This window comes from Eucalyptus grandis, chromosome 7 (assembly GCF_016545825.1).
Source record: "Eucalyptus grandis isolate ANBG69807.140 chromosome 7, ASM1654582v1, whole genome shotgun sequence".
Taxonomy (NCBI): domain Eukaryota; kingdom Viridiplantae; phylum Streptophyta; class Magnoliopsida; order Myrtales; family Myrtaceae; genus Eucalyptus; species Eucalyptus grandis.
In genome coordinates, this window is record NC_052618.1 from 57,422,012 (window position 1) to 57,434,316 (window position 12,305).

General features: G+C 43.3%; 2 protein-coding genes across 2 annotated transcripts; one reads left to right on the top strand and one right to left on the bottom strand.

Moving 5' to 3' along the window:
* Window positions 1-1,767: 1,767 nt before the first annotated feature.
* Window positions 1,768-3,606, bottom strand: LOC104454425 (dehydration-responsive element-binding protein 2B). The gene is made up of 2 exons (XM_010069263.3): window positions 3,258-3,606; window positions 1,768-2,771 (listed from the first exon to the last, which is right to left on the bottom strand). The coding sequence occupies exons 1-2, from the start codon at window positions 3,278-3,280 to the stop codon at window positions 2,033-2,035; spliced, it is 762 nt and encodes a 253-aa protein (XP_010067565.1). The 5' UTR covers window positions 3,281-3,606; the 3' UTR covers window positions 1,768-2,032.
* Window positions 3,607-7,354: 3,748 nt separating this feature from the next.
* Window positions 7,355-10,693, top strand: LOC104455914 (cation/H(+) antiporter 15). The gene is made up of 3 exons (XM_010070617.2): window positions 7,355-7,588; window positions 8,257-9,231; window positions 9,503-10,693. The coding sequence occupies exons 1-3, from the start codon at window positions 7,355-7,357 to the stop codon at window positions 10,691-10,693; spliced, it is 2,400 nt and encodes a 799-aa protein (XP_010068919.2).
* Window positions 10,694-12,305: the final 1,612 nt, after the last annotated feature.

Here is a 12,305-nt window from a genome sequence, read left to right on the forward strand (position 1 = left end):
GTTCCATAAACTTTAATTTTGTTTAACGCGATCACTAAATTTTAGTTCAATGTATAATATCATCTATGAATTTTTGATTTATTTATTATAGTCTTTGTACATTTGGTATATTATATGAAAATGTTAAATATGAACAAATTTAAAGTTCAAGGATCGCATTATACGATTAGCCAAAATTTAAGAATTGTTTGCGTCACTTACCCAAAACTGATTAGACAAGTCTTTGGTGGGAGGCTCGTTTTCAAAGCCCATTTGCCCTTTAAATAGAAAGAACCCTCAATGCTGTCCGTATCTTGATATCGCTTGGCGTACTCAAAGGGTACAAAGTTTTGGATATTCATACTTAAAAAAAGGGATATTTGCACTTTAAAAAGATCTGATGACCGTGCCAATGAGATCGACGTACAACGCATCGGGTCATGAGTGATTCCTACAAGCAACTTGTGATTTTTCATTCCGGCACTTGAGGAGGAAACCGCGATACAACGGGCGGGTTGACCCCCTCCCAAAACCTATTATCCGAGACCAGCCTCGCCCGAGTCAAGCAAGAGAATACGGGTTTCGCTTTGTTGTTCTATATAACATATGTAGATTCCTTAGCTCGATTCAAAAGACGCAAAAGATTCGTGGGACGATGGATGCGTCCGCAAAAGCTTTTAATTTAAGTCGCGACACCCTTCATTTCCGTGAAAAGAGAAAACCCAACTTGACGATTTTTGTAATGGTTTGGTCCACAGAAGCTTCCAATTGAAGGGTTTTACTAGCTAGCAACTTGGAGTTTTTATTGTCTGCTGGTTTGCATCATGCATGAGGTCATTCGAAGAGCTAGTAATCCCCTACTGCGCCTCTCTAGAGATGGTTGTCCGACCAAAGCAAGTTTCGGGTATTCTTGGAGTGAAATTTACCACCAACTTTAGGGGGGAAAAAAGTTACTGGGCCGTACCGAAATGTGAAAGGATGAAATCCTGCAGCGGTTGTTCAGACATCGCGTCCGGCACCCGCGTCTCGTATCGATCGAGAAGCTGCTGGGCCCCGTCTGCAGTACGCAACAGGGCCAAAACCCAAGATCTTTCTCTACTTCGTTGAGCCCACAGAATTCGAGCCCCCTCAACAGTGTCACGCTTCTTGAGCAGTTTTTGCTTGTGCCGGTGACAGCTTGGACGAACTTTGACTGGGATTCAATTTTCTTTAGATGGGATCTCGTCTCAAGTTCTCAACCAGAAATACAGACCGAGCAACTCTAGCGTTGCTCCAACAAAACCATGTGCGGGTGCAATCCGAATGTAATTCGTGGTCTGAACAGACCGGAAAACAAAACAAGGAACTCGCGCTGAAAGCTAAATCCAGGAAATGGCTATGATGCCCGTCCGCCTAAAGGAACGGGCCACGTGACGGCGGTAGTTTACAGATCAGATTCCGGGTCTGGCATCAAGCCCTGCCTCGCATTTACTTGAGTAGCTACAACGGTTGGAGGGCTCTAGCGACGGATTCTTGGCCAGCGTCGGGGATTCTTATCACATCAAACGCTATTAGCAAAATGGAACTTCGTATTACTATATAAACTGTTCTCTTGAATTTCTTTCCCACATCAATGCTAAAGAAGCTCATCGACAACAGGATAAAAAGCAGATAGCAGGACATCCCCTTTCCAGAATCATATCCTGCGTTTTCTATTTCACTAAGTCGACAGACCGGTAAATCCAGCAAAATGTCATAGGATCAAAAGGGCATGAATTCAGAATAAAAGGCGAGGCGAGAAGCTCAATGTCACAACCAGGAACAAATCAGTATATCCAGTCCTTTATTCAGTATTCCACTGTACAGTTCACCATTGCAGAGTTCGGCATACAAAAAACAAATGAAACCAATACTCAGAAAGCCCCACAGACAATTCACTCCTAAAAACGTAATTGTCCGATCTAATAGAAGATTATATCCAATATCAGTCAGTGAAAGAACAAATTTAATACTTTCTTCATAAGAAAACTCACTCCCCCCCCGGCAAAAACTATCTATTGTGTTCTAAATTGTTCTAATGCTCCATCTTGACATCTGAGGAGAACTTCGGATCAGACTCCAAAGTCCTTAACAATTCGTCCACATCGAACAGGTCATCCACGGCATAGTCACTCAGCCAGTCGAAATCAACAATGGATTCGCTCTTCGGCTCCATCTCTCCACCATCTGCATTCGACTCACCCTTGCGATCCCCGTCCTTAACCTCTGGGCCACCAGTCAATTCTGACTGACTGGACAATGTCGTGGCCTCGCTTGGGGTGCCCGCCGAATAACCAGTGCTCGGGGTACCAGCAGAATAACCAGTGCTTGGGGTACCAGTCGTGTTAGCAGTAGTGCCCACCGGTGTTGTGGCTCTGGCATCCAAGTCACCGAACGACATGGGATGAGACGCGGTGGGGAAATTCAACCTCGCACATGGACCGTACATTGCGGTCGCAGCTTCATCATAAGCCTTAGCAGCTTCGATTGCAGTCGGGAACGTGCCCAGCCACAACCTACTCCCTCGGTTCGGCTCTCGGATTTCAGCAACCCATTTGCCCCAAGTCCTCTGCCTCACTCCTCTGTAATTGAAGGTCGTATTCTCGGGACCACCTTTGCCTTTCATACACCCCTTTTTCGAACCCTTGGCGGGCACCCTACGCGCAGGCTTGTCTCCATTGGCCTGCGGATCGAGCTGGTCGTTGTATTGTTTCCATTTTGCCAATGTCTCTGCCACGGACATAGAACCTTCCTTTCTACTCCGTGACCTCTTCCTGGGAGAAGACAGAGCAAAGGAGAAAACATCAGTACTCGAAGCCGAAACAACCATCTCTGCTTACTCGAACGATTACCGCAATCAGACCAAACCAAGACAGAAAAAAACAAACCGAGATGACTTGATATAGACCCACGAAGACTTCGTCCCCAAGTTTCGATATAAGCGAAAAATATTTTATTCCCTTTTCTGGGTTATCAGCGAATAAACAGCTATAATGACAAGGGAATTTACCATTGCTTGCGGAGCAAGCAAGAACAGAGTAGCTGACAGACTAAGCGAAATTACGCGGCGAGCAGCCAAGATTAGGGTTTTTTTTTTTTTTTCGAGCAGCCACTAAAACATCAAAACGCTGAAAAAGGAAAGAGAATACCGCGGCACGCGTTCACGCACCCCCAAATTCAAGATTTGCACGCACAAACAGAGAGGTTTCACAAGAAACATCACGCGGAAGACGAAGGAAAGACTGAACCAACCAACCAACCTTTCGACGATCTCCGGCGACATGCGCGCCACCGCAAACCCTCCCAAGTCGAAACCCTCCTTCGCCTTTTCCGCTCCCGGTCCTCCTCGGAATCGAACTTCCGCCTCCACTCGAGCGGCTCCTCTCTCCTTCTTCCTCTGTTTCTTGATGGGGAAAAGATAAACGGAAATAGGGTTCCGGCGAGTTCTTGCGGAATCGGTCGAGACGCTGGGTTGGTGTGTGATGATTGCTGATGCTTCTGGTGTTCTTGAGACTGAGAGAACGAGAATCTCCTTTCTATCTGAAGGAAAGACAGCGCGGAATTTTCCAGTTCTAGGGGTTGCGCTGAATATTTATAGCATCTCTAGATATTTCTGGATTTTCTTTTTTTTTTTCTTTTCTTCTTTTCCTCTCGAGTCGAGATGAATTAAATATCGCCAACGAAGATGGGAACGACGACGGCTCACACACCACGCACACACATATGGGATGACGTGGCGGGTTTTGAGTCGAGCCGTGGCGTTTCGATAGCCGAACGTTCTCACACGTGTCGCCGAGGAAGCTTCCCGAAGCACTCGAGCCACACATCGCTTTCTTACTACCTAAGTACTTTTTTTCCCTCTCTCTTCTCTTCTCTTCTCTCTGTCGTCTCGCTCCCCGCAAGTTTGACTTATTTACTGTTATGCCACGGAGCCAGCTGGATCGATGCTGTCAGTGGTGAAGACGCGCGATTGGGGAGCTCAAAAGGTGTGGTAGATATTTTTCCGAGACATTAAAGAAAGAAAGGATACCCTAGCAAATTGTTTCACTCGATAGATAAAATAGAACGGAAATGGATGGTGGCGATATTTTAGTCGATAAAAGTGCGCCTAGATCCTTCTTTAAAGAGCCATCCAGAACAACTTCAAAATCTTTTATTAGAACTATTTCGATGGTGTTACGTAATGTCCAACGCTTTAACAATCGAAATATCCAATGTCAAATCTATCTCACATTAAAAAGAAAAGAAAAGGAAAGTATGTCTAAGAAGAGATTCGTCAACACGGCTCTTAACCATTATCGACAAACTTATTAAAATCACCAAAATTTTGTATCATTAATTTAGATATGATTGCCATTTGTTCAAAAATTTAATGCAGGAAATTATAGATAAAACTAGATATATGACTTGCTCATTCTTTCATCTTCTATCCAATGTGGGGTTTTGCATTATTAGGGCTCTCAAATTTACATCTTGGCATATGCTAGAATATGATTTGTGAAATTTTAACATTCTGATTAAAGTGGAACTAGAAAGATGACAATCATGCTCAAAAGGCTTTTCTTTGTCAGTTGACAACTATTGTTGTCGTGGACGGACAAGCCCCACGACATGTCCAAGAATGAAAACTAAATTTAGGCTGTTTCAGTCGAATTTCGAACGAATTCAAGCCCGTATCTGCTTTGCTCAGGATAAAGCCGCTGCTCGTCTCGTGACGACGACCCCCTGCATGTCGACCATCTGGTTTGCGTGCCACGGCGGCGCATGCTGCCTCCAGGAGATCCACACGTGGGGGTGGAATACGTCACGACTGACGTGCTCTCAGCGGAGAGGCGAGGAGGGGAGAGGAGAGGAGAGCGCACGAGACCGGGCACGACGAGTTTGACCGTGCTCTACATGCGTCGGGATTGGCCGAAGCAACGACGAGGATCGAAAGCGACAGGGCTGCTGTTAAATATATGAACTTGGAGGAGAAAACTCGAACTTTAACACCGATTCTGTCGCTTTTTTAAATCTCTTGAGCACGACAACATTTGCTGTAATTTTACGAAAGCCGCACGAGAGGGATTGACGAGGGCACTGATGCTATAATACCGGCGATCCAAAGTGATATACTAAAAATGCTATAAGAGAGAGGGTCGTGTAAATGCTGCGTGATCCCGAAAGATAGCAAATGCTGCGTGATCCCGAAAGATAGCTTTACCAACAAGTTTCGTGAGAAGCCCCATTGTTATTGCTGATCGAATTATAATTAGCACAACATTGGAAAAAAAAGGGATAAGGTTGCAATTCAAATTATATTAAATATGCAATACTTTACTTGTGATCTTTTAAATATCTAAGACTTTCCAAATTGAAACTTGAATCTTTGTTCTCTAAAAATAGACAAGATCTTCAATGTTGTTAGCAAGTTTTGTAAGGGCATTTGATAAGAATCGGGAAAATGATAAAAAATGTCATCATTGTATGTTCTCTCCTGAACTTTTTAATTTGACAAATTTAATCACATTTTTTTTTACTATTTACCAATGTAATCCTTCCGGCAAATTTTGGCTAGCAATTTTTGACATGGATGCTAACCATCCTATATGATACGGTTGACATTGACATAAATAATTTTTACAATTTTTTATAAGATTTTTTCTTCTATTCCCTTTTCTCTTTTTCTTTCTTTCTTTTCTTTTTCTCTCTACTAAGTCCAGTGCATAAAAAATTACAAAAATAGTCTACATCAACACTGACCTTATCACATAAAATTGCTGGCATTCACATGAGTAATTTCTAGTCAAAATTAACTAGAAATGTTCAAAATTGAATTGGCATTCATACAACAAGTTTGGGTTTGGTAATTATCTCAATGAGAACCTGAAGATTCAAATAGCAATATATGATGCACAATGAATAATTAGGAACATCTTCAAGAAGATAATTTGCTTTCGCAAACACACAGTCTGATTTGATCTTTTTCCATGTTTGCATTTTGTTCGTGTGTATAGCGAAGCCAATAGACCTTTTGCTTTGAACATTAGGGTTGAGTATGTTCTCCGCTACATGCCGCCTCACAGGTTCTTCGTTCACGTGTTTGCGCACCCCGTAGAATTAATGACGCAATAAAAGGCTTTCTCCTTCCTTGTTACAAAAATAAAAATGAACATTAAACATTTTCTAGCATGTCCTATACATTTATACACAACATAATACGTATTTTCGATGATCAAGTGCCCTACGGACAGAATATTCAAATAAAAACCGCATGATCAGGTGCTAACCTAGCAAAGCTCGACCGCTAAACAACATCGTCAGCAAAACCCTTTCTATGCCTGTAATGTTCAAGGACGGGTTAATTAAAAAAAAAAGAAGCACAAACTTTAGGTCGATGGACAAATCTGGCCCAAACTTTTTTTTATCTCGTAAAAAAGCACAAATTTTAGGTCGATGGATAAACTTGGCCTAAACCTTTTTTTATCTCGTAAAAAAGCACCAACTTTAGGTCAAGTGACAATTGTGACCCAATTTTTTCTTTTTTGTTTCGAAAAAAATCACCAACTTTCACTTAAATCCTAAATCTAGCCCCCATTTACTTAGATTCATTGATTGTCCTTACCAATAAATCCATGTGCACTTGTTGGCTAACACCATTCATTGTCTTCTTGTTTGAGCCATAGCTTGAATCTCCTAATCACTAGCAAGTAAAAAAATCTCCCGATTGAATTTCTCTGGCTAGACTTTATTGTTTTGTCGTAATATGAAGCTGTAGATCACCGTCAGTCTAGAGAAACCATGGATGAGATCCACCAACCTCACAGCTAGAGGTTAACTTCGAATAGAAAGTTAATGGTAGGGGTTAGATTTTGGATATGAGTGAAAATTTGTTATTTTTTATGAGACAAAACAAAAATGGGGCCAGAATTGTCACTTAACTTAAAGTCGGGGCTTTTTTACGAGACAAAAAAACCTTTGGACCAGATTTATCCCTTCACCTAAAATTTGTGCTTTTTCATAAGACAAAAAAAGGTTTTGGCTAGATTTGTCCATGGATCAATGCTTTTTTTAATGGAACTTCTTTTCCTTAACTATCAACGAGCTGTTTCTGTTAGGATTTCACTTTTATCTTCCCCTCCAACGTCGAACTTTCAGTTCTCTCTCTCTCTCCTCTCCTCTCCTCTCTCTCCCCCGTAGTTGATAACTCGTTCTTGAGGTATTTCAATGAGCTGTCGATCCATGCTGCGACAATCTGCAATCACAATCCACGACTGGTGTCAACGCACAGCACTTGATTGAGGCCGTATTACAATTGGGCGCGTGGAATCAAGATACATAAGGAAGCGAAAAGGCGCAGGTTTTCTTTTTCGAATCGATGGAAAATCCACCACCGGTCCCTTTCCTGGGAGGTTGGGTGAAGAACCTACAAGAGCCGATCTATTGCATTGACGTGGTGAGGGACAAGAGAGGTCTTTGGCGCGGGAAAAATCCTATCGATGATGCCTTCACCGTGTTCATATCGCAGTTCGTGATCATCACCGCGGCCTATGTGATGTTCCGATTTCTTCTCAAGCCTCTCAGACAACCTAAATTCGTTTGCAGCGTCCTGGTATGTACATACTTATGCTATTTCCTCGGTGTCAAAGCATGTCGGCCCTCGTTTTCGTTAAGGAAAAATTTGGATAAATCCCATACTCGCGACACATTAACGACTTCAGAATTGGTTTGGGCTTAATTCACGGTTTTTCAGAGTCCATCTTATTCCTTGCACAAGTTGTAGAAGTTTAGTACGTATAGCCAATCAAAAGTTGTTCTTATTCTATTTAGATTTAAAACCTTTTCTGATCCGGCAGGAAGGGGAGATGTTACGATCTTTGAAAAGCCCTGCACGATTGTAATAGATTACCATGTAAGGATTCATCAGGCCAACTTATTTCTTCACGACTCCATGGAAACTTGTAGTTGAAATATATATTTAAAACCAGTAATGGTCTTTGCGATTGACAAAGTTTGCCAGAGAAACAGATTTACCTGAACAAAATGTATCAGATCAGGAAAGCCTAAATGAGTACCAAGTGGATATACAATAAGTCGTCATCACAAGAAAAGAATTTAATTGCGAACCTTTTGCTGGAGCGTACGTAAGCTTAAATACATTTGGAACTCTGGTGTTCTGGCTTTTCTTGTCTCCTTTTGTTATGACAACTAATAGGCAAGAACGCATTAATTGGCTGGCAATTAAGGGGGATCAGATGACTCTTACCATCGCTTTTTTAGGCAGGCATTGTTGCGAGCCCCCAGGTCATGGAGCTCACTAAATTATTTCCAGAAAAATCCTTCCCACACGAAGAAATCCTTTTGGTAAGAACAGTAGGTGCTCTCGGTGCGACGTATATTCTATTCTTAACGGCAGTGAAGACCGATGTAACAGTCGTCGAGAGATTACTGAAAAAGGCCTTGTTCATCGGCTTCGCCAGCGTAAATATGAGCACTGCCATCATCTTCTTATTGGTTCGAAAAATGAACCTTCCAGGAGTACACAAAGGATTCTTCGTATTTCTATTTGCAGGGGGAATATCCTTAGTGCGATTCCCTAATGTTGTCTATGCTTTTGATGAACTCAACATCTCGACTTCTGATCTAGGCCAGCTCGCCATGTCAACTTCTATGCTATGCGAAGTATATGTGTTGGCGAGGATGATGATGGACGTATACTTCAAAAGTGATTCAATAACATTTTGGGCAGTTTCATCTGCCTTAGCTTTGTTGCTGATCATATTTGGAGTCGTAGGACGTTTGATCAGGTTGATTATCAGGAAGACGCCTGAAGGGCAACCGCTGCATGATCTTTGTATCCTTTCTATCTCAATCGGAGCTTTGTTGATAGCATTTCTAGCGGACATGATAGGCACGTTGCCATTCGGGGTGATCATTTTTGGGTTGGTGATACCGCACGGACCCCCTTTAGGATCGGCTTTAACTGAGAAGGTTGAGCTGGTCGCCATGGAAATTTTGATGCCAATGTTTTATGTTGGCGTTGGCTATAGTGTTGATTTGGCTTCGATCAATATGACTAATTCGAGGAAAATCATCCTTGCGATGATAGCGGGTGCTCTAGCAAAGCTTGTTGGAGCTACATTAGCTGCGCTATGCTGCAAAATAAGGCTCCGTCATAGTGTCCTGCTTGGCCTCTTGCTCAACATTAGGGGTCCTTTTGATTTATTTCTCTTCCTTCGCTGGACCGCAGAAAAGGTGAGTTCCATATCACAATTCTTATGCTATCGATTAGCTCTGACGGGCATATATGCGACCAATGTTGGGCCGAAAGGCTCATTCTATCGCTGAAGTGGTAGCGCCGACCATCGCAAGTTGAAACTTTGAAGGAATCGCCCTGCATAGCCTCTAACGTTTTAAAGTTTTTACTTTGTTCTTATCATTAGGCTTGTTCTAGAATTTAGCGTTTATACAGAGACATGCATACGTTTATTAATGTATCTTGAAATTGAGTTACTTTGAAATGCAGGCCATAGACTCGGAAACTTTTACAATGGTAGTGTTATCGGAAGTGGCGATTAGCGCGGTCGTGACACCTTTGATCGACATTTTCTATAATCCACATTCGAGATTGAGCGCATCTTCCAGAAAATGCACAAGATCCATTCAAAAAATCCCGAGGAATGTCGAAGTACGGATTCTTTGTTGCATTCACAATCAAGAAGATGTCCCCGGCACCATTTCTCTTCTCGAAGCATCAAATTCAACCGTTGCCAGTCCGACATTTGCCTACGTCGTCCACCTGAAGGAGCTCGTCGGACGCGCAACACCGGTCATCGCCCCATACAAAAGACATATGAAAAGAGTCACATCCGGAGGGACCTACCATATAATGCGTGCTTTCGAGAATTATTCCAACAACTCAAATCACCTGGCAGGAGTAGAACCCTACACGGTGAACGCAGCATACAAAGGGATGCATGAGTACGTATGCCGATTTGCTCAAGAAAAATTCATTCCTCTCATCATCATCCCCTTCCAAGGAAGCCATGAGATGGCAAATGCCTTAGAGGCCATTGCCTTGCGGAATCTAAGAGAGAACATTCGAGATTATGCTCCATGCACAGTTGGGACATTTATAGACAAGGGCATGCACCGTTGCATGGGTAAAGGACTCGCATTTTCTTGTAAGATCGGCGTGGTATTCATCGCGGGTCCACACGACCGCGAGGCATTAGCGTTGGCTATCCGGATGGTCGGACGGCCGGACGTGACTATTACAGTGCATCGGATCATCTTCCGTGAAGTCGACATGGACATACAGGAAGTCATGGACAAGGAGATCGATGATGCGCTTATCAACGAATTCAGGGCTAAAAAGGTCGACATCGACGAAGGCAACATATACCGTGAGGTTGAAGTGCGAGATTCCGAGCAAGTGATTAGCCAAATTGGGAATCTAAAGGACAAGTTTGATCTCATAATGGTAGGACAAAAGAGAAGGGTAAGGGGTTTGTTCTCGGAGGAAACGATGTTGGGTTGGACTGAAAATCCAGAACTGGGAGTGATCGGCGATTTAGTCGCATCGTCGGAGTTCTGTGGGCAGATGACGTCGGTGTTGGTGATGAAACATCCTGGTGACACCAACAGCTCGTACCATGGTAGTATCTCTAGAAAACCAGAAGGCGAGCAGTGTCTTCTTGAAAGAACAAATTGTTGATGAAACCTTATTTTGACATGAATTTTGGTTTCTTCTTTGTAATCAAGACCCTCTCCCTCTAGAGGTCGTAGCTTTTTCCCCCTTCTATATGGAATTAATTGTTCCACCGCTTGGAAATAATAAGTATAAGTATCTCTGATCTCTCTCTACTATGGTAATCATGGCAAAAGAAATAAGTGATTTAACAAAAAGAATGTACGTTTATAAGCCTCGCTCGAATGAGATAATACATATCACACTTTAATTCATGAGAAGTTCAAAAATAAAATAAAACTGAGGGCACTTTATTCTTGTATAGTTTTAGAAATTTTGGTTGGTTTAGTTTCAAAAAATCACTATGTTGAAGACATAGGAACTCAAAGTAAAACCAGAGCATTACACCTATGACTTCATATATAATATCCTAAATATTGCCAGATTTTATATACACCAAACACTTTTACGGAATTAAGACAATTTTGATATTTATATGCAGAATAACAATCTTTACATTGAATAATTCGAATTTTGTGCTCTCAATACAACATAATCTTAGTGTACCTGCCTGATCCCATTACTCTTTTACGCTATGCTTAATATCAAATTAAGATTATATATAATATGATTGCCCTTTGTTGAACACTTAATTTAAATTCATTTTTAGAAATAAAAGATAATATTTGATTATAGAGGGAAATTTTGAAAAAAAAAAAACTTTGAATTCAAAAATGCAAGGACCGTGTGATTTTGGAGCCGCATTTTTTGTTGAACAAGTTGAGTGAATATTGAGAAATCTTCAACAACTTTGAGCGGTTTCACTATAAAATGCAAGGCTTCGGAACCGAGCACAGGGGGCTTCTCTTCGTCTTTCGTGGAAAGAAAAGAAAAAGAAAAGTGGAAAAGAGAGAAAAAGGAAGGAAAGCTTCGGTTGTCTGGGGAAAAGGAAAGTTTACAGGGGCAGAGAGGGAGGTGACGTGAGGGAGACTTGAGAGAGAGAGAGAAAAAAAAAGAAGAAGGAGAGGAGCACTGTTCGTCTTCTTCACGGACCCCTTCCGCACGCCACAGCCGCCGATTGCTGTACCCTCCGCCGGCCACTGCTCCAACACCACCGCCGCTCTCCGCTCCATCACGAAGCAGATCGACACCCACGAAGTCTCCGCTGCTCAGCCGCAAGCCCTTCGCTGCTGTCGTCCTCCACACCAGCGACGCCGTCCCCGCTCGCCTACCACCACCAGAGCCCGACGCTGCGCCTCGGCGACTCGCGGCTCAGCGACCTCCGACTCACCGTGCGACGCCTGCGACCGACCCGCGACGACCCGACGCTGCTTCCCTCTGCCGAAGCTCCGCCGAAGACCGGACCCGAGCCAGATCTGTAACCCACCGCCCGCACCGCGCCTGTTCCGAGCTCCCCTGACGACCGCTGCTGCTGCAACCCGCGAGCTCGCCCTGCTGCGCCTCCACCCGCCGGTTATCGAGCCACCGTACGCCCGAGCCACGTCAGGGCTGGTCGCCGAACTCCCCTCCGACGAAGTCACTGCCTTGCTGCACCGCGACACCATTGCTCCGCGCCTCTGTTCTTGCCCGAGTCACTGATCATCATCGTCACTCGCCCACTGTTCCAGATTCCGCCGCC

Bases quoted from the DNA above. Each gene is read 5' to 3' on its own strand.
- LOC104454425 (XM_010069263.3), bottom strand. From the start codon at position 3,280: ATGTCGCCGGAGATCGTCGAAAG. The intron at 2,772-3,257 runs GTTGGTTGGTTG...GTCTTCTCCCAG, and splicing joins TCGCCGGAGATCGTCGAAAG to GAAGAGGTCACGGAGTAGAA.
- LOC104455914 (XM_010070617.2), top strand. From the start codon at position 7,355: ATGGAAAATCCACCACCGGTCCCTTTCCTGGGAGGTTGGGTGAAGAAC. The intron at 7,589-8,256 runs GTATGTACATAC...TCGCTTTTTTAG, and splicing joins AATTCGTTTGCAGCGTCCTG to GCAGGCATTGTTGCGAGCCC. The intron at 9,232-9,502 runs GTGAGTTCCATA...TTTGAAATGCAG, and splicing joins TTCGCTGGACCGCAGAAAAG to GCCATAGACTCGGAAACTTT.